Raw genomic sequence first — 22,135 nt, forward strand, 5'->3', positions numbered from 1 at the left:
ATGGCTGAATGTGGCCTGGCTGGCCTGCCCACTCAATTTCAACCCAGGAGTCCTTTATTCCCATGTCCCAGGCCTTAATCTTCTCTGTGACAGGCTCACTGGGCTTCATTATAATTAACCACTTTCCTTCCTCAGGCTTTGCCAAAACCAAGACAGCTAATTAATTTCTGGCCACTTGCCACTCCTGTTAAATGGTGGGCAGGGACACAGCTTGAAGCTCTTACTGCCCAGCTGGGCTTGTTTTGCCCATTGGGAGAGCAATCACCTTTTGTCTGCAAATAGAGGGAGACCCAGCTGGACCCAGACCGCTGGCAGTTGCATTATTGAAGCTCTTTGTTCCCCGGCAGTGGACAGAGCCTTTGTGCTAACTGCTGTAACTGGTCCTCTTTAATCTTTCATTGAAAAACAAAGGGATTAAACCTGACACTGGAAGAAGGTAAGTAGTAGCTCGGAGTGTGGGTTTCAGAATCCCAGGGTCCTGGAGAGGGCCTGCTAGGCCTCGCTGTGGGCCTTCTGGTAAATGACTCTCTAAGCCTCACTCAGCATTCCCACCTGCGGACTGTCGTGATGCTCCCTGCTCTGCCCGGCTCCCTGTGTGTTTATGCAGATCCAATGGGAGAATAAGCACACCCATGTCACCCAGGAGGGGTAATGGTCCGCAGTAAGCCTGTATATACCTTCACCATTGTGCAGTTTACAGGCCTGTCATCCCAGCACTTGGGAGGCTGAGGCAGAAGCAAATGTGAGGCCAGCCTGGGTTACAGAGTGAAAAACCTGTCTAGAAAACAAAACGGGGGCTGTGGCGATTGCTTGGTGGTTAAGGCATTTGCTAGCAATTCTACTGGTCTGGGTTCAATTCTCCAGTACCCATGTAAACTCGGTGCATGTGCCGGGTGTGGTGGTGCATGCCTTTAATCCCAGCACTTGGGAGGCAGAGGTAGGAGGGTCTCCATGAATTCAAGGTCACCCTGATACTACATAGTGAATTCCAGGTCAGCCTGGGCTAGAGTAAGACCCTACCTCAAAAAAAAAAAAAAAAAAAAAAAAAGAAAGAAAGAAAGAAAAAAGTGGCACATACATCTGGAGTTTGTTTACAGCAGCAGGAGGACCTGGTGCGCTCATTACAAACTCACTCTCTCCTCAAATAAATCATACATACATATGCTAAGAAGATGGCTGTTTGGTTAAAGGTGCTAGCTTGCAAAGCCTGCCAGCTCAGGTTCAAGTCCCAAGACGCACATGTAAATTGGACACAAAAAGTGGCAACACTACATAGTGAATTCCAGCTTAACCTGAGCTACAATGAAACCTTACTTCGAAAAACCAAAAAACAAATGTGGTACAAATATCTGGTGTTATTTGAAGTACACCCATACACATACATGCAAATACATAAGCAAAAATTAAAATAGCAGGGCTGGAGGGATAGCTTAGCAGTTAAGGCATTTGTCTACAAAGCCAAAGGACCCAGGTTTGATTCCCCAGGACCCATGTTAGCCAGATGCACAAGGGGGTGCACGTGTCTGGAGTTTGTTTGCAGTGGCTGGAGGTCCTGGCACACGCATTTTCTCTGTCTCTCTCCCTCTCCCTCTTTCTCTGTTAAATTAAAAAAAAAATTAAAATCGCATCAACAGTAGAAAAATAGTAAAACATGCAGTCTACAGACCACCATTTCAGAAGGCTAGCGGCCTGAACTCAAGGTGTGAGCAAGACCTTCCTTCCTTTGGACTCCGGGGAAGAATCCTTCCTTCGCCAAGTTTCTGGCCGCTGACGATCCTTGCCATCTCTTGCCTTGCAGTTCTATCGCTATAAATTTTTTCCCTCTGTTTTCACATGTTCACATTCCGTCTGTGTTCCTCTCTGTGCATCCTTTCTTTGTCCTGTAAAAATCCTAGGTGGGAGCCGGGTGTGCAGGATCCCTGTGAGTGCAAGGCCACCCTGAGACTACATAGTGAATTTCAGGTTAGCTTGGGCTAAAGTGAGACCCTACCTCAAAACACAAAAACCAAAACCAAAACCAAACAAAAAAAACCAACTAGGAGGGTACAGGAAACAACCCAGAAGAGGCAGAAAGAAAGTAAGAACCAGAGGAGGGGTGCGGTGCTGTGGAATGCTGTCTTCTGGATGCGACAAGGCCCATTGCCCTCATGAGCTCACAGCGCCTGTGGTTACCAGCATGCGACCTGGGTAAGAGTGGGCATGTCGGGCTGGAGAGGTGGCTTAGTGGTGAAGCGCTTGCCTGTGAAGCCTGAGGATCCCGGTTCTAAGCTCAATTCCCCAGATCCCACGTTAGCCAGATGCACAAGGGGGCACACGCGTCTGGAGTTCGTTTGCAGTGGCTGGAGGCCCTGGTATGCCCATTCTCTCTCTCTCTCTCTCTATCTGCCTCTTTCTCTCTCTGTCTGTTGCTCTCAAAAAAGAGAGTGGGCATGTCAACATAGGCAAGTAATGGTTGCTGGGGAAGGGAGAGACATCCTCTTGAGTGGTGTGGCCACTGGTAAGGTACACACACTCCTGGAAGCAACTCATTGGGTAGCCAAAAAAAGAAAAGATATGATGATGAAGGAGACTAACTGGGATGAAGAAAGGGATTGGCAAGAATGGGAGGAGGATAAGACAGGATGGCTGTGATCGAAACACATCATATAGGGCTGGAGAGATGGCTTAGTGGTTAAGGCGCTTGCCTGTGAAGCCTAAGGACTCATGTTCAGCTCTTCAGCTCCCATGTACCAGACGCACAAGGTGACACAAGCATGCAAGGTCGCACATGTGCACAAGGTGGCATACGCTTCTGGAGTTTGATTACAGTGGCTGGAGGCCCTGGCATTCAATATTCTCTTTCTCTCTCTCTTTCACATACACACACACATAAAAAAAGGCCAGTTTGTTGGGGCTTGCCTCAAAAAAATATATCTCTGTGTGTGTATGAAAATGTCATAATAAAAGCTGGGTGTAGTGGTGCACACCTTTAATCCCAGCACTCATAGTGAATTCCAGGTCAGCCTGAGTTAGAGTGAGACCCTACCTTGGAAAACCAAAAACAGAAGAAGAAAATGTCATACTAAAACAGACTTTTAGCCAGGTGTGGTGGTGCACGCCTTTAATCCCGGCACTTGGGAGGCAGAGGTAGAAGGATTGCCTTGAGTTTGAGGCCACCCTGAGAATACAGAATGAATTCCAGGTCAGCCTGGGCTAGAGTGAGACTCTACCTTGAAAAACCAAAAAACAACAAACAAACAACAACAAAAAAAACCCCAACAGATTATTATGTGTAATATATGCTAGTAAAAAGTGAAAATGGAATATTAGGGGGCTGGGGCTACAGCTCAGAGGTAGAGTGTTTATTAAGGGTATGTACAAGGTCCTGGTTTCTAGCCCAGTGCTGGGGAGAAAAAAAAAGACATACTAGTCCCTTTGAGTTTAGGGCCCACCCTAATCTAGTATGACCTCATTATAAATAGTCACATCTGCAAAGCACTGACTTCCCAGTAAGGTCACATGTGAGGTCCCAGATGGTTGTGGAGTCCTGGACAATTCAATGTAGTCTACCCACTAAGGCTTACTTTCCTCCTCCATAAAGGTTGAGTAACAGCAGCGGTTTCGTAGGTTGTGGAGTGATTAAATGAGATGATGCATGTGAGCGTCACGGTAGAGTCTGGCAGAATTCGTGTGAGTGAGTGGAGAGGCTCAGATGGTGGTGAGGGTAAGGTGATGGTTGTGTGTGATAATCTCCAACCACGGACCTACTGTGGGTAGATGTTGGTCATGGGCGCCTGTTAAGTGCCTGCGGCTTTGCCTGGAATCCTGAAGTCTTGGATGGGATCTTGAATCACCCGAGCCTTACTTAGCTTGCGGGAGAAGAAGCAGAAAAATCTTGGCCTCCCAGAAGTCAGGAGAATTCATTCTCTGTTTGACATGCAACTGGTTGTCTCTATAGGCCTCAGTTTCCCCATCTGTAAAGTACAAGGCTACATTTAACCTCAGTGATGTCATATTCTCTTCCAGTACTGCAGATTCAAATATTTTATTTATTTATTTACGAGACAGAGCAAATGGTTGCACCATGGCCTCCAGCCACTGCAAATGAGCTCCTGGTGCATTCGCCACCTTTGTGAATCTGGCTTATGTGGGTCCTGGGGAATTGAACCTGGGTCCTTAGGCTTTTCCAGCGAGCACTTTTAACCACTGAGCCACCTCTCCAGCCTGCCTGCTTGCTTGCTTGCTTTTTTTTTTTCTCTCTCTGTCTTGGAACCAAAAGAGGTAGTGCACGAGAGAGAGAGACAGAGGAGGAGGAGGAGGAGAATGGGCACACCAGGGCCTCCAGCCACTACAAACAAACTCCACATGCATGTGCTACATTGTGCATCTGGCTTTACATGGGTACTTGGGAATTGAACCTGGGCTATTGGGCTTTGCTTTAACCACTGAGCAATCTCTCCAGCTTCCAAACTTTATCTTATTTTTAAATATGGCTTCACCTATTTTCCAGGCCTGCATACCATTGGCAGAGACTGCTGCCTCTCAGACCTTCCTTGGCCTCAGAAGGGGGTGGAGGATTTACATACTGGATTCACAGTTCACATATTTCACAACGACAAACCAAGATAGGTTCCAAGGAATTGCCACAAGGTGCTGAGAAGGCAGCCAGTAGCCATTTTCACAGCTAGCTAGTGTGCACTGAGCACACTTGAAAGTACCTCTCTGTACCATGGGATATATTTTATAATCATGAAAAATGTTAATAAAAATTAAAAAAAAAAAAAGTACCTCTCTGGTTTCAGAAGTGTGGACTGCTAACATCTGCACTTTCCAGAAACCATTTTCCCCATTTGTGGGAGGGAAAAGAGTTATGTCTATTTATTTAGTTTATCTATTTGTTTGCTATTTTACAAGATAGGGTCCCACTATGTAGCCGAGGCTAGCCTGAAACTGCTATGTTGACTAGGCTGGTCTCAAATTAGCTGTGATAGCCGGGTGTGGTGGCACACATGCCTTTAATCCCAACACTCAGGAGGCAGAGGTAGGAGGATTGCTGTGAGTTTGAGGCCACCCTGAGACTACATGGTGAATTCCAGGGCTATGGTGAGACCCTACCTTAAAAAAGAAAAACGTTTGCTGTGTCTTCAAAGTAGCTGTGATCTTACTGGGTCCTGAGTCCTGGGATTTTAGTTGTACATCACCATGATGCTTGGTTACTGTGTGTGTGTGCATGCATGCATGTGTGTACATGCCGATGCATGCATACATGCTTTTCTGACTTATTTCCTTGAGACAGTCTCTCATTGAACCTGGAGCTCCCTGTTTTTCAGTTAGACTGGCTGAGCAAGGAGCCCCATCAATCCTCTCCCTGAATCCCTCAGCACTGGGGCCTCACCGGCATGTGTAGCTATGCTCAGCTTTTTGTGTAGGTGCTGGGGCTCAAACTCTCTCATGCTTGTACATCACTCTGCTTATCCCCCCTCAAACAAATAAAAATAAAAAATACTTAAAAATATTTTTATTGGGCTGGAGAGATGGCTTAGCAGTTAAGGCACTTGCCTGTGAAACCTAAGGACCCATGTTTAACTCTCCAGATCCCATGTAAGCCAGACACACAAGGTGATGCATAAGCAAGGTGGCACGTGTGTCTGGAATTTGATTAAAGTGGCTGGAGTCCCTGGTGCACCAATTCTCTCTCTGTCTCTCTCTCTCTAGCTCTTGTTCTCTCTCATTAAAAAAAAAAAGGGCAAGTCTGTTGGGCTTGCCTCAAAAAAAATATTTTTATTTATTTATTTATTTGCAAGCAGACAGAAATAGAAGAAAGACAGAAAGAATGGGCACACCATGGTCTTCAGCTGCTGCAAATGAACTCCAGATGCATGCACCACTTTGTGCATCTGGCTTTTTGTGGGTACTGGGGAATCAAACTTGGGTTGTTAGGTTTTGCCAGAAAGTGCCTTAACTGCTGAACTCTCTCTCCAGATCCTAGAAACTTTCCAAAGTAAACTTTCAAACAGTTGTGCACATAGAGATGTTTATCACAGCATTATTTATGATAGCATAATTTTTAAATTTTTTATTTATTTAATTTATTTATTTGGGAGTTACAGAGAGAGAATGAGGCCGAGAGAAAATGGGCGCACCAGGGCCTCCATCCCCTGCAAATGAACTCCAGGTGCATGTAGGTGCATCTGGCTTATATGGGTACTGGGGAATTGAGCCTTGAACTGGGGTCCTTAGGCTTCACAGGCAAGCACTTCACTGCTAAGCCATCTCTCCAGCCCAGCGTAAGTATTTATGCATTTGCATGTATGTGTGCACACACACGTGCACTCATCAGGGTCTTTTGCCACTGCTAATGAACATCAGAACCTTGTGCCAAGTTTTGCCTCCAGCTTTATGTGAGGGGCTTGGTAATTGAACCAGACCACAGGCCTTGTAAGTCACCACTGAACCATCTCCTCAGCCCCCTTTTGTTGGCTTTTTGAGACCAGGTCTCACTATGTCTGCCTACACTGGTCTTGAGCTCATGATCCTCCAGCCTCAGGCTTGAGTTTTGGGACCACAGGTATGTCCTGTCATACCATGGCTTGGTTGTGTATAGTTCTTGAACTAAAATTTTGATTTACATTATGATATATTGTCCCTATATATTGAACTTGTCAATAAAAATGTTTGAAATATTTTCTTATAGCTGGGCATGGTGGCGCAAGCCTTTAATCCCAGCACTTGGGAGGCAGAGGTAGGAGGATCGCCATGAGTTTGAGGCCACCCTGAGACTACACAGTGAATTCCAGGTCAGCCTGAGCTAGAGTGAGATCCTACCTCAGAAAAAAAAAAAAAAGTCTTTTTACATTTTTATAGGCTTATAAAAACAAACAAAAGTCTGGGTATGGTGGCTCACACTTATAATCCAGTATTTGAGAGGTTGATGTAAGGGGGTTGCTGGGAGTTTGAGGCCAGCCAGGGTAATAATGAGTTCTAGGTCACCTTGGGCTAGAGTGAGTTCCTGCCTCAAACAAACAAGCTAAAACCAACAATAAAAAAGCCCACAGATGCCAGGCTTGGTGGCACATGCCTTTAATCCAAGCGTTCAGGAGGTAGAGGAACAGAGGTAGGAGGATCACCATGAGTTTGAAGCCACTCTGAGACTACATAGTGAATTCCAGGTCAGCCTGAGCTATATAGTGAGATCCTACCAAAAGCCCAAAGAATATGTGTCAGAGAACTAATGGAGTTGTAACATTTACTCAGATATTTATCTGATATTTACTCCCTGGCCCTGTGCAGAAAAAGATTATTGAACCCTGAACTATGATAGCAATACACAAAGTTATATTAATTTGTATCTATGAATATGGAAATATGGTCACAACCTATCTTTTGAGAGAATTATGTTAACAGTATCAGAACAAGTTCCTACTTAAGATGACATTTATGTTTGTATGATATCCAGATGACAGTCTGTAATATTAGCACTGTTTTTTTTTTTTTTTTCTTTTGGTTTTCTGAGGTAGGGTCTCACTCTAGCTCAGGCTGATCTGGAATTCACTATGTAGTCTTAGGGTGGCCTTGAACACTCGACGATCCTCCTACCTCCGCCTTTCAAATGCTGGGATTAAAGGTGTGCACCACCATGCCCCACCTAGCACTGGTGTTTAAATCTTACTTCTGAAATTATTCTGGATTGTTTAAATATTCTCTAGTAAACAGCTATTATTTGAGTGTTTAAAATCATGTAGGAATAATATTAATACTCAGTACTCCAGCGGTCCACACTGGGTTTGTTCCAGGCTGAAGCCACTGTGTTCTGGTTGCATCACGGGGTTCCACAAGGTTGTTGAGACTGACTGTTGATGCTGTTGTCTCGGTCTCTTGCCTCCACTCTGGATAAATTCCACCACCTCCATTCAGCTAACTTCCAATTAGCTCTCTCAGATAAATGATCTTAGTGAACATTTCCCTCACCACCTGCAAGGGCCCAGGGGACTTTAAGGGGCCTCGAGGAGGCCCAGGTTGAGGATGGGAGAAGAGAGAAAGGAGGCACAAAGAGGAAAGAGAGGTCCTGGTTTGAGCTCTTCAGTCTATGTACCTCTGAGGATTGGGGAACCTTGACACCCTTACCCAGGCATCCACCGGTGAACAGCATGGGTCCCTGTACCTGGTCTTGTGCTGACTGTTGGATCCACAGGGAACAGGGCGATCATTTTACTCTCCAGCCTAGTGTGGAAGACAGACACATTGGCATATATTTACTCCATAGTGTGTGCTAAGCCCGTGCTTTGTGCAAGGTACTGTGGGCGGTTCCAGGCTCATAGGAGTAAGACAAGGGCCATTTCTGCCTTTGGGTAGCTTTATACCTAACTGTCACAGAGGGTGTGAGGAGCTCACAGAGTTCACTGAGCCCACATGAGAAAAGTTAAAACTGAAGTCAAGAGGAAGCCTGGGGCTAGAGAGATGGTTCCGTAGTTAAAGGCTCTTGCTTGCAAAGCCTGATGGCTCAGGTTCAAGTCCCCAGTACCCACATAAAGCCAGATGCACAAAATGGCATATGCATCTGGAGCTCGTTTGCTGTGGCAAGAAGCACACCCATTTCCCTTGCCCTCTCTACTTGCAAATAGATAATTTTTTAGAATTCATTTGCAAGTACAGAGAGACAGAGAGAGAAAGAATGGGCACACCAGGGCCTTTAGCCGCTGCAAACGAACTCCAGACACATGCTCCACCTTGTGCATTCTGGCTTTATGTAGGTCCTGGGGAATCAAACCTGGCTTCTTTGGTTTTGCAGGCAAGCACCTTAACCGCTAAGCCCTCTCTCCAGCTCCCTTTTCTTCTTCTTCTTTTTTTTTTTTTTTTCCTTCTTTTTAAAAAAGAAGTGTTGGCTTTCAGGGAAGAGTACTGGGTCTGAGTCTTTGCTGCATCTCTTCTGGACTCTGCAACCTCATTACCGCTCTATAAATTAAAGATAATAAATGCTATCTACCCTGTGGAGTACTGTGAAGATTAAATGATGTAAATGGCTCATTCTGATGTCTGGCACACAGTAAGTAAGTGTTTAATATCTACTGGAAGCAAATGAGAACAGAGGTGCAAGGAAGAAATAAATCATGCCAGAGAAAACCCTGACATGGTGACTACCATAAACCTGACAGAGGTATATGTTTTGTTCTGAGCTGACCTTTTATCTTGGCCCCTGGGCCTCTCTGTCTGCTATGACATTGTTCTGATGTTTGTAAGTCTCACCACGCCTGAGCAGTGAGCAGGCTGTTACCCAGACCAGAGCAGGGTACAGAGACCCATGAGCAATAGCTGGCTGGGATGCTGTGGTCCTGCTGCCAGCCCCAGCCTGAGCCTCGCCCCCAGCCTGAGCAGCTGAGGCACGCGGCAAAGTGAACATCCGAGCTGCAAGCCCTGAGATTCTAGCACTCTGGAAATCATAGAGATCTGAGTCACTGGTCCCTTCCTTTCTAGCTGTGCGTCTTTGGGTGGCCTGTATAGCTCACTGGTGGATGGAGGATAGGATTTTTCTTCCTCTCTTTTCCTTCTCTTCCTTCTTTCCTTCCTTTCTTTCTTCTTTCTCGCTCTTTCCACCTTCCCTTCCTTCCTTCAGTCCTTTGGTTTTTGGTTTATTTATATTTATTTATTGTGTGTGAGAGAGAGCAAGTGCACAGCAGGGCCTCTAGGTGCTACAAATAAACCCCAGGTGCATGTGCCACATTGTGCATTTGGCTGCACATGGGTACTAGAGAACTGAACCAGGATCATTATGTTTTTAGGCAAGCACCTTGACTGCTGAGCCATCTCTCTAGCCCTCTTTTTTTTTCTCAACAGTTTCTCGTTCTAGCCCAGGCTAACCCAGAACTCACTCTGTCATCCCAGGCTGGCCTCAAACTTACAGGTGACCCTCCTACCTCTTCCTCTGAGTACTGGGATTTAGGCATTCTTGCTTTGACACCGGGTTTCACTCTGTAGGCCAGGTTGGCCTTGTGCTCTCAACAGTCATCCTGCCTCAGCCTCCCAGGTGCTGGAATTATAGACTTGAGCCACCACACCCAGCAGGTTTCTGTAGTAGTTGACCTTTTCATTGCTGCAACCAGAAGCAGCTTATGGGAGACAAGGTTTATTTTGGCTGATTGATTCAAGAGGAAGTTTCATCCTGGCAGGGAAGACCTGGCAGAGCAGGCAGCTGGGACATCACATCTTTTCACAGCAGCAGGAAGGAAGTAGTCTCAGTGAGCCGATCTCTGAGCACCCCCAATGGGCTGGATTAATAAACTTCCAAGCCTGTCCCTAGTGACACACACCTTCCAAGGCTCCACCTCCCAAAGGCTCTGTCAGCTGGAGACCAAGTGTGAGGCTCCATCACAAACACATGCGACTATGGGGGTCAATTTACATCCAAACCACCATAGATGGTATTTGTTTTTGTACACAGGGTCTCACTGTATAGCCCAGGCTTGTAATCACACTTGTAATCCTCTCTCCTCAGCCTTCTGAGCTGAGCCCAGGAGGTCAGAATTAACTCAAGGCTGTAGTGAGGAGGAAACGAGATCACTCATCCACTGCTCTTGGCATAGTGCCTAGTTTGTGAAAGAAAAGATGCTCTGAGAATATTGCTCCGAGAAAGCAAACAGCCCACCCAAGCTGCCAGAGCAGTCTGAGGACGCCTCAGATAGAGAAGGAAGGGCACTGACCTTCCTCTGGGCTCCTGGCATCAGGATGTCAGGCACTCTGACCAGCCACTCTGGGTGTGCCTGGGGAGAAAATATCTTCCAAGGGGTGTACCTGCCAGTCTGCATGAGGCTGGACATTCATCTAAGAAGCCTGGCTCCCCAGAGCCCTGGGACATGTGGGGATCGAATGTGTCTCTGGCTGTCTCACAGAACACATCCCATCTCCATTAAAGCAAAGGAAAATTAATAGCAGTGGTTCCAGTCTTCCTGTAGTCTCACTGACGGAATGAGTTCAGGGCTTAGAAACGAACATGCTCGGCCTCTTGGTGTTTTAAGTAAAGGAAGAGAGCTGAGATGGGTAATTAGGAGCAAGAGCCCCAGCAGCTGCATAATTTACGATGAGCTAATGGGGATGTTGACTTAGATAAAAAGCAAAAGGTTTCCTAAAAGCATCACAGAGTCCATAGTGGTTCAGCAAAAGCTTTCTTGTCCTCACCCCCTGGGTCAGGTCCAATGGGTAATTTTTTCCTCCTTCACTGCAGGGGATGAACTCAGGGCCTTATGCTCACAAAGTGAGTGTCTTGCCACTGAATGGTGGATGGTGTCTGTCATCATCATTCTGATGTCCCTGACTCAGTGCTTGGACAGATCAATATCGCGTGGCTAAGTAGATAGAACTCAATTTATACTAAGGCCATTCCTTGGCTTTTTCACAATGAGAGGTACAGGACAGAGGGGCAGTAGTACAACATGGTTACTAGGTGTTGTCACTAGAATGCCAAGATTAAATGCCACCTCTGCTGCTTCCTGCTCACATGATCCTAGGAAAGTCACTTCACCTCAGTTCATCTTCTCCAAAGGAGGTCAAGACACATCAAGGAAGGTGAGGGGTGATTAGTGGGAAAGTAACTGAGGGGCTAGGGAGGCAGTTCAGCAGTAGAGAACTTGCCTAGCATGTAGCCCTGGGGTTCAATCCCTCAGTACCACGGGGAGAGAGAGAGAGAGAGAGAGAGAGAAAGAAAATAGAAAGAGAGAGCTGGGCATGGTGGTGCATGCCTTTAATCTCAGCAATCTTTAATCTCAGGAAGAGAGGATTGCTGTGAGTTTGAGGCCACCCTGAGAATACAGAGTGAATTCCAAATCAGCCTGGCTTAGAGTGAGACCCTACCAATAAATAAATAAAATAAAACAGAGAGAGAAGAACCGAGCTGCGCAGGGTGAGGTGTGGGACTGATCAGGGGCAGGAGATGATCAGTAGAAGGAGCAGTGGAACTCTTGGGCCCCACATTGTTGCATCTTGTGAAGCCAAAGGACTCTCTGCTACCCTGCCTGGATTTTTATTTTATTTTATTATTGTGGGTTTTTTGTTGTTGTTGTTGTTTTGTTTTCTTTTTTGAGGTAGAGTTTCACTCTAGTCCAGGCTGGCCTGGAATTCACTGTGTAGTCTCAGGGTGGCCTCGAATTCATGGTGATCCTCCTACTTTTACCTCTCAAGTGCTGTGATTAGAGGTGTGTGCTGCTGTGCCTGGCTTTATTATTTATTTATTTAGAGAAAAAGACAGACAGAGAGAGAAGTGGCACATCAGGACCCCAGCCAGTGTAATCAAACTCCAGATGCTTGCGCCACCTATTGGGCATGTGAGACCTTGCACTTGCCTCACCTTTGTGTGTCTGGCTTACGTGGGATCTGGAGAGTCGAACATGGGTCCTTAGGCTTCACAGGCAAGCACCTTAACCACTAAGCCATCTCTCCAGCCCCATTATTGTTTTTTTAAGACAGGATCTTACTATGTATCCAAAGCTGGCCCCAAATATGTGATCCTCCTACATCAGTTTCTTGAGTGCTAGAATTACAGGTGTGTATCACCATACCTGGCTAGACCCCATCTTAGTAAAATCACCTTCTCCATTCTCAGGTCTCTTCCTGCAGGTGAGGAGTCATCTGCTGTTCTCTGGGTTTTCATACCAGCCCAGGTGTGGTTCTGTGGTGAGGATGCTGTTCTCAGTCTCCTCCAGGCCACCCTGGGCCTAGTCCTGGCCTCAGTGCAGGAGGTACCATGACTATATAGGTTGGCCAAGTAAGGGCTAGATGTCCTCATGGTAGCCTGAGCAGAGAGCACAGGGCATGCTGGGAGTTCTGGATGCAGAGTTTGGTTGCACACACATCTTGACACCTGGGCCCATGGGTTAAATGAGGGACGGTGTCAGGGGCTGGCCTCCCCTTCAGCACGAGGGATGGGAAGGGTGACGCAGGGGTTCTCCCTGGAGAAGTTAACCTGGAGTAAGTTCAGGGCCCAGGGTCAACAGACACAGAAAGGGGCAAAGGGAAGTACCAAATTGAAAATGTTGTTGGGCATGGGGTGCCTAAGCCGAGCTCTGAAACCAGAATCCTGACAGCAGAAGCAAGAGACACTGACGGGAGGACAGAGACCTTTAGAAGCTGATATTTATATTTATATGCCTGCAGTGTACAAGCTCTTATCTCAAGGCCCACAAGTTGTCAGGATCCACACACACACACACATATGTGTTTATTTATTTATGTGTGCACACACATTTGCCAGTTACTTGTTCAGGGCTTCATTCCAAAATTAATCCTGCACTACGGCAGCAGAGATAGGAGGATCACTGTGAGTTCAAGGCCACCCAGAGTCCAGTTCAGCCTAGGCTATAGTGAAACCCTACCTTGAAAAACCAATAATAATAACAACAACAACAATAATAATAATATTGCTTGGAGTGGTGGCACATATCTTTAGTCCCAACATTCAGGAGGCTGAAGTAGGAGGATTGCCATGAGTTCAAGGCCAAACTGAGCTGGAAATCAGTGAGACCCTATCTCAAAAAAAACAACATACAAAATTGATCTTTAGTCATGTCTCACCAGATATTTGCAGTCTCCAGGGTAAAAAAGGAGATAAAAGCAAACATATAAGCCAAGACACTTGAAGCACATAGACCACACAGAACAGAAGACAACACAACACAAAACAAAGATTATCGGTGTACCTGGAGAGTTAAGAGATGATATTGTGCCTGTGAAATAAGATGCCATAAGTGCTACAGAGAGAAGGAATAATGAGTGAAGAAAGGGCACGCTGGGAAAATAGAACACAAGAGTCAAAATAATTTTTCAAAAGTCAATAGAAGAGTTGAGAGATAATGAAAAGGAAATTCTCCAGTGGCTATAACAAAAATACAATATAAGAAAATTAGAGGATCAATCCAGGAGGACCAATATCTGACTCACAGTTTCCAGAGATTCAAGGTAAAGCAGAAAGAAAGGAATTTACCAAAGACATCAGATAAGACCATTTCATATAAGGACATGAGTCTTTGGACAGAGGGGACCCAGTACAGATGAAACGAGCCACCCCAAAGCAGGGTGTGATGGAATGTCATACTACCTAGAAGAAAGAGGAGATTCTGAAAGTTTTAGGGTGAGGAGGACAGATTACCTAGAAACCATCAGATATCAAAATGTTTTAAAATACTTCAGTGGTAACACTTCAAGATAGGAGATGAGGGAGTCATAACTAAAATGCTTTTTAAAAAATTCATTTGAGGGCTGGAGAGATGGCTTAGCAGTTAAGGCACTTGCCTGTGAAGCCTAAGAACTCATGTTTGAATCTCCAGGTCCCATGTAAGCACAGTGACACAAGCGCACAACGTCACAAATGCACACAAGGGGGCACATGCATCTGGAGTGCAGTGTGCAGTGGCTGAAGGCCCTGGCTTCTTGCTGCTGCCTCTCTCTCTGAAATGAATTTTTAAAAATTATTTCCTCCTTCTGATGGAGAATGGCATTTCAAATGGGAAAGTGTGGGGGTGGGGAGGGAGGGAATTACCATGGGATATATTTTATAATCATGGAAAATGTTAATAAAAAAAAGAAAAAAATTATTTCCTCCTATTTTATATACAATCAAAAAAAAAAAAAAGACATTAGAATCAAGATGCCTTCAGACAAGGGAATAAAAACTTTGCCTTCTCTACACCCTTTCTCAGGAAGTGACTACAGGATGCACCAAAATGAAGGCATAAGCCCAGGTGGAGACTTCCCAGCCAGGAAACAAGTGCTGTCATGGAAGAGGCTGGAGTGCGACTCCCAAGCACCAGTGTTGGGGAGAGGGAGGGCCTGGAAAGCTGATCCCTAGGAAAACATAGGGGACAAACACATAGATTACGTGTCTCTCTACATACAGAAAAGCATTCTACAGATCTGCTGCTGGGTTTGATGAGATTTTGTAATATGTACATAGAACTAAACAAATGAAAAAAGAAGCAATTAAGGAGCTAGAGAGATGGCTGAGCAGTTAAGGCATGTGCCAGCAAAGCCAAAGGACCCATGTGAGACTGATGTACAAGGTGGTGTGTGCATCTGGAGTTCGTTTCCAGTGGCTGGAGGCCCTGATGCACCCATTCTTTCTCTATCTGCTTCTTTCTGTCTCTCTCTCAAATAAATAAATAAAAAATTTAAAAATCATTAAAAAAAGAAGCAATTAAAGTTGGGTATGATGGTCCATACCTGTAATCCTAGCACTTGGGGAAAATGGGCTTATGAAGATCAGGAGTTCAAAGTCATCTGTGGCTGTATAGTGAATTCAAGGCTAGCCTGTGCTACATAAGACCCTTTCTCAAGAAAACAAAATCAATTATTGGAGTGAGAGTATGGAGACTCCCAGAAACTAGAAAAGGGCCTGTGAGAGGGAAGTGTTGCAATACTGGCAGGAAATACCCAACCAAGAGCAATTTGTGGGAGAAAAGGGTTTATTTTGGCTTACAGGCTCGAGGGGGAAACTCCATGATGGCCGAGGTAAATGATGGCATGAGCAGAGGGTGGACCTCACCTCCTGGCTAACATCAGGTGGACAACAGCAGCAGGAGAGTGTGCCAAACACTAGCAAGGGGAAGTTGGCTATAGCAACCATAAACCCACTGCCAACAATACACTGCCTCTAGGAGGCTCCAATTCCCAAACTGCCACCAGCTGGGGACCTAGCATTCAGAACACATAAGTTTATGGGGGACACCTGAATCAGACCGGCACACTACAGGAGGAAAAAAGAGGCTTCAAGGGAGGATAGGGAGGGTCTTAGTGACAGTCAAAGGGGACTGAATGGGGAGTGAGTGGAAGGAAGGGGGGAAGGGAGAGGAGAGGGGAAGGGATAACCAAAACTAACTACATGTAATGCCCTTATAATCAAAAATTTAAAAATAACACTTATTCTCAATAAAGAATGTTTTCAAAAGGATAAAAACCCAAGGGCTGGGGATGTAGCTCAGTTAATATAGAGTGCTTGCCTATCATACATGCAGACCTGGACTTGATCCTCAGCACAGTAAAATACTAGGTGAGGTGGTGCATGCCTGTAATTTCAGCACTTAGGAGGTAGAAAATCAGAAGTTCAGGGTTATCCATGGCTACATAGGAAGTCTGAGGGCAACATGAGACCCATCTCAAAACAAAACACATGCACAACAAAAGGAAGTAATTATTAACTTCAGGAAAATAAAAACCTGTACTAGAAAGTAAATGTAATTTTACTATACTCTTTTATTCAGAAGTGAACAGTTATCTACAAAGAATATAAACCCTAAAAAAAAAAAAAGAAAGTGGAGTATGGTGGCTCACACCTTTAATCCCAGCATTCGGAAGGCAGAGGTAGGAGGATTGCCATGAGTTTGAGGCTACCCTGAGACTCCATAGTGAATTCCAGGTCAGCCTGGGCTAGAGTGAGACCCTACCTAAAAAAAAAAAAAAAAAAAGAAAACAGAAAACTGGGCACAGCGTACATATCATAACCTCAGCAGCTGGGAAAGCTAAGGTGAAAGAGAGAGTGACCCGAGAGTGACCCTAGCCGTGGCAACATAGTGAGACAGCCATGTCACATAAACCAATGTAGACCCTGAGTTTAAGAAAATTTATATGCATTTATTTGTACATGTGTGTATGTTCTTGCCAGGCCCGCTTGCTGCTACAAATGAACTCCAGATGCATGCACCACTTTCTGTGTCTGGCTTTTATGTGGGTCCAGAGAATTTTCTTTTGCACAATGACCACAGCAGATCCCCCTTTCAGAGCTGGCGGCATGACTCTTGTGCATATTGGACTTGGGGGAAAGCAGGTATTGCCTGTGTCCTGGAGACCTATGAGCCCTGGAACAAGACACCATTATGACACATGCTTAAGAGTCGACTGTGCACTGTTGGACATGGTCCCCTGCCTTCAGGGAGCTTGCATGAGCCAGAGAGCCCAGTGGAAGATAAGATGTCAGTGATAACGTGAGGTGGTAGTTCATAGTATAAAGCAGACTGGAGGGCTACAGAGATGGCTTAGCAGCTAAGGCCCTTGCCTGTGAAGCCTAAGGACTTATGTTTGACTCTCCAGGTTCCACGTAAGCTAGATGCACAGTGACACAAGCACGTAAGGTCGCACATGTGCACAAGAGGGCACACGCATCTGGAGTTCGACTGCAGTGGCTGAAGGCCTTGGTGTGCCAGTTCTCTCTCTCACTTTCTCTCTCTCTCACACACACATAAAACAGCCAGTCTGGGGCTGGAGGGATTGCTTAGTGGTTAAGGCATTTGCCTGCAAAGCCAAAGGATCCTAGTTCGATTCTCCAGGACCCACGTAAGCCAGATGCACAAGGGGACGCATGCATCTGGAGTTTATTTACAGTGGCTGAAGGCCCTGGCATGCCCATTCTCTTCTGCTCTCTCTCTCTCTCTCTCTCTCTCTGCCTCTTTCTCTGTATCAAATAAATAAATAAAATATATCTTTTAAAAAAGGCCAGTCTGAAGAAAAGAAGACTACAGCAGCTTAAGATAGGGTGACCAGGACAGCCTCTTGGAGGAGGTGGCGTATGAATAGGGTTTGGGATTAAGTGAAGTGGAAAGCATGCGAAATGTTGGGGATAAGGGTTGCAGGCAGAAGGAATGTCAAGTCTACAGACTCCGAGATGCACTGGGCTTGACATGTCTAAGGAATAGTGAAGAGGCCAGTGCGTGGCAGGGGACACTAGTCAAGGACAAGATAGTTGGGGCCAACTTGTGAAATACAGAAGGAGCTGTGGCCAGTTGCTGGGGAAGAGAGCAGGAGTGGGGTCTGATTTGGCTTGCAGCTGGAGACAAGAACCTAAGGAGGTCACGAGCACAGGCTGTGGCTGCGGTGTGGGCCAGCGAGAGGGAAACTCCCCTGACCTCCGGCCGCCTGTGGGCCAGCTCCAGCCGCCTCAGTTCTTACTTCCCAGCATCCCAGCCCCCTCTGGGAATGGAAGGATCCTTCACAAATCAAAATAGCAGGCAAAGAACAGCCTCGAATTGTTCTGTGTAAGAGCAGAGAAATTAGACGAGTCAGCTGTGGGCTTGAGACCGCCTCCCACACAGCTGTGATCCACACCCCACTGAAGACACATTTCCCCAAACTCCCATTTTCTGCTAGCTTTGAGCAAAAACTTTTTGCTGCTCCAGCCCTAGAGCAAATAGCAGCTATTTTGAGAAGGAATGGGACAGATGCTGGTTTTGGAGGACAAATGAGTCCATTTTCTTTTTTTTTAAAAAAATATTTATTTATTTATTTGAGAGAATGAGAGACAGAGGAAGAGGCAGAGAGAAAGAGAGAATGGGCGTGCCAGGGCCTCTAGCCACTGCAAACGAACTCCAGATGCACCCGTTGTGCATCTGGTTTATGTGGGTCCTGGGGAATAAAACTGGGGTCTTTGGGCTTGACAGGCAAACGCCTTAACTGCTAAGTCATTTCCCCAGCCCCCTACTTTCTTTTTTAACCCCCCCCAAAAAACCTCTGCCATCGTGGACAGACAGCTTTAACAGATGTGCACCTGCATCTTAGAGAGGCTGTCATGTAGCCCAGGCTAGCCTTGAACTTGAGATCCTACCTCAGCCTCCTGAGTGCTGTGATTACAGATTACAGTGGTTATAGTGTGATTACAGTGCACCACCATGCCTGCTTGCCTGCCATCTTTTCTTTTTTTTTTTTTTTGAGGTAAGGTCTCACTTTGACCCAGGTTGACCTGGAATTCACTATGTAGTCTCAGGGTGGCCTTGAGCCCACAGCAGTTCTTCTACCTCTGCCTCCCAAGTGCTAGGATTAAAGGCGTGCGCCACCATGCCCGGCACCTGCCACCTTTTCTATGACCTTGGATAAGTCGTTTCACTTTCCAGAGTTTCATAGAAACTGAAATCTATGAGGCTGCGGAGATAGCTCAGCAGTTAAAAGCCCTTGCTTGCAAAACGTCTGCCAGCCTGGGTTCAGTTCCCTAGTACCCACATAAAGCCAGATACACAAAGTGGTGCATGTATCTGGAGGTTTTTTTTTTTTTTTTTGTTTCTCAAGGTACAGTTTCACTGTAGCTCTGGCTGACCTGGAATTCACTATGTTCTCTCATAGGGTAGCCTCGAACTCACTGTGATCCTCCTACCTCTGCCTCCTGAGTGCTGGGATTAAAGGCGTGTGCCACCATGCCCTTTTTTTAAAAATTTATTTATTTATTTATTTATTTGAGAGCGACAGACACAGAGAGAAAGACAGATAGAGGGAGAGAGAGAATGGGCGCGCCAGGGCTTCCAGCCTCTGCAAACGAACTCCAGACGCGTGCGCCCCGTTGTGCATCTGGCTAATGTGGGACCTGGGGAACTGAGCCTCGAACCAGGGTCCTTAGGCTTCACAGGCAAGCGCTTAACCGCTAAGCCATCTCTCTAGCCCAACCCTTTTTTTTTTTTTTTTTTTTTGTATCTGAAGTTTATTTGCAGTAGTGGCAAGAGGCCTTGGTATGCCCATTCTCTCTCTCAAACAAATAAAAGTATTTTAATGCCTAGAGGCCCTGATGAACCCATTCTCTCTCTCTCTCCCTCATGCTCTCTTAAATGAATAAACAATTAAAAAAAAAAAAAAGAGCCAGGCGTGGTAGCACACGCCTTTAATCCTAGCACTTGGGAGGCAGAGGTAGGAGGATCGCTGTGAGTTTGAGGCCAGCCTGAGACTACATAGTGATTCCAGGTCTGCTTGGAGCTAGAGGGAGACCCTACCTCAAAAAAACAGCAGCAACAAAAGAAACTGCAATCTGTGAAGTGGATTAACTGCCCTGCTCTTCCTTCTAAGGTACACTAAGATGAAGACGGCCACCAACATCTACATCTTCAACCTGGCCTTGGCTGATGCACTCGCCACCAGCACGCTGCCCTTCCAGAGTGCCAAGTACCTGATGGAGACCTGGCCTTTCGGGGAACTGCTCTGCAAGGCCGTGCTCTCCATCGACTACTACAACATGTTCACCAGCATCTTCACACTCACTATGATGAGCGTGGACCGCTACATTGCTGTCTGCCACCCCGTCAAGGCCCTAGACTTCCGAACACCTGCCAAGGCCAAGCTGATCAACATCTGCATCTGGATCCTGGCCTCAGGTGTTGGGGTCCCCATCATGGTCATGGCTGTGACCCGACCCCGGGGTGAGTGAGAAAGGCAGTCGTAGCAAGGGCCTCTGACCACAGGAGGCAGCACTTGGGTCTCTGGGGGTTTTCAGGGCATTTACTGGGTTGAATGGGGATGGTCACCAGTGAGGGTATGGATTTGCCAGTAATGAAAGGAGGGGGATGGCTAGAGGGAGGATAGTCAGCCAGTGGTATGTGTGGGTGGTAGACACTTGTCTTCCAAGCCAGTGGTGGTATATGGGTGAGGATGAATGACTCAATGGTCAAATACGCTGCTGGCCAGAAGGAATTTATAATGGCTTGTTTGTGTGTATGTGGACATATATCTAGGTGGCTGGCTGGTCAGAACTGTATAGATATAGGGAAATGGATGGATAACCACTGGGTTATGAATGTTACTGACCAGTGAGAAGCAGAGGCCGCTGTAAACTCCCCTTCACTCCACGTTGAAAACCACATGATTATATACATGCCTGTAACATAGCACTTGGGAGGCTGAGTCCCGAGGAGCTGGAGTTCAAGGCCAAACTAGGCTGCAAAGTAAGAACTTGCAGGAAACAAAAAAGAAGATAGGAAGGAAGGAGAGAAAAAGGAGAGAAAGTGAAAACAAAGGAGAACTGAGAATAAAGCTAGTTTTTTACATTCTATTTATTTATTTGAGAGAGAGAGAGACAATGGGCATTCCAGGGGCTCTAGCAACTGCCAATGAACTCCAGACACATGTGCACCTGGCTTATGGGGGTACTGGGGACTTGAACCTGGGTCCTTAGGCTTTGCAGGCAAATGCCTTAACCACTAAGACATCTCTCCAACCCCTATAGCTCATCTTTAAAGTTCTTGTCTAGCATGCATAGGACTCTGGGTTTGACTCCTGGCACCACATGAACTCAGTGGTGATGTACGTCTATAATCTCAGCACTCTGGAGGTAGAGGTAGGAGGATCAGGAGTTCAAGGCCAGCCTCAGCTACATAACCAGTTTGAGGCCTTTCTAGACTACATGAGACCCTGTCTCAAAAACAAACGCAGTTGAGTGTGGTGGTGCATGCCTTTAATACCAGCACTCAGGAGGCAGAGGTAGGAGGATTGCTGTGAGTTCGAGGTCACTCTGAAACTACATAGTGAATTCTAGGTCAGCCTGGGCTAGAGGGAGACCATATCTCAAAAAAGAAGTGTGTGTGTGGGGGGGGAACAAAGACAAAAACATAAAAAGAAAGAAAAAGAAAACCATCAGCCAGAATGAGGTCTAGAGAATGGCCTCTAGACAGGTGCCTCTCTTGGAGTACAGGATAATCATGATAGGAACGACCTGGATTGTCCACTATAGCTGCTGCAACAAGCATGCCCAAAGCTCAGGGGCTTAACACAGTAGTTTCTAACTCCATCACAATCCACAGTGAGGAGGAGGGACATAGTAATGGGAACTCAGGCCCTGTGAGGGTTCCTGAATCTTCCACTGCTGGTGTCTGGTGTAGGGAGAAAGTATAACTGCTTTTAAATGTTAGAATCCACTCTTCCTAAGAATAGCTGGTCACATGTTCCACCTTGATGTAAGGAAGTGACAAATGTAGGCTGGAAGGGCGAGTAAGACATTAGCAGCTCACTCTGACCACACCAGCTCCTGGAGCATGGAGGTTGAATGCAATGATATGTGCAGAGTATTCAGGAAAAAGCCTGGCTCCTAGCCAAGGCCCCATAAATAGCAGCTGCAAATGATGAAGCCCCATGGAGTAAACCAGGTAGGAACACCTACCTCCCTTCAACTGTAAGAAAACTGAGGTCAAGTGTGGAACATGCCTGTCATCCCAGGAGGCTGAGACAACAGAATCACAAATTCAGCCTAGATTATATAGTGAGACCTTTTCTGGATGGATAGAAGGAAGAAAGGAAAGGAGGGAGGGAGAAAAAACTGAGAAGTTCTCTTCATCCTGGATCATTGTCACTTACATCACATTCAGGCTTAGCAGCCTGAAGCAAAAAAGGAAAAGAGGTAAGAGAGATGGTTCCGTTTGGGTCTCACAGTCAGACATCT

At 46.2% G+C, this 22,135-nt stretch overlaps 1 protein-coding gene across 6 annotated transcripts in view; it reads left to right on the forward strand.

Moving 5' to 3' along the window:
* LOC101605199 (delta-type opioid receptor) overlaps positions 1-22,135 on the forward strand; it is a 307,172-nt gene that overhangs the window by 23,222 nt on the left and 261,815 nt on the right. For all 6 annotated transcript variants that reach the window (XM_012951873.2, XM_045149488.1, XM_045149489.1 and 3 more), the window contains exon 2: positions 19,774-20,123. In XM_012951873.2, the coding sequence (XP_012807327.2) occupies positions 19,774-20,123 (350 nt within the window). The remainder of the gene's footprint in view (positions 1-19,773; positions 20,124-22,135) is intronic.

This window comes from Jaculus jaculus, chromosome 5, assembly GCF_020740685.1.
Source record: "Jaculus jaculus isolate mJacJac1 chromosome 5, mJacJac1.mat.Y.cur, whole genome shotgun sequence".
Lineage (NCBI taxonomy): Eukaryota > Metazoa > Chordata > Mammalia > Rodentia > Dipodidae > Jaculus > Jaculus jaculus.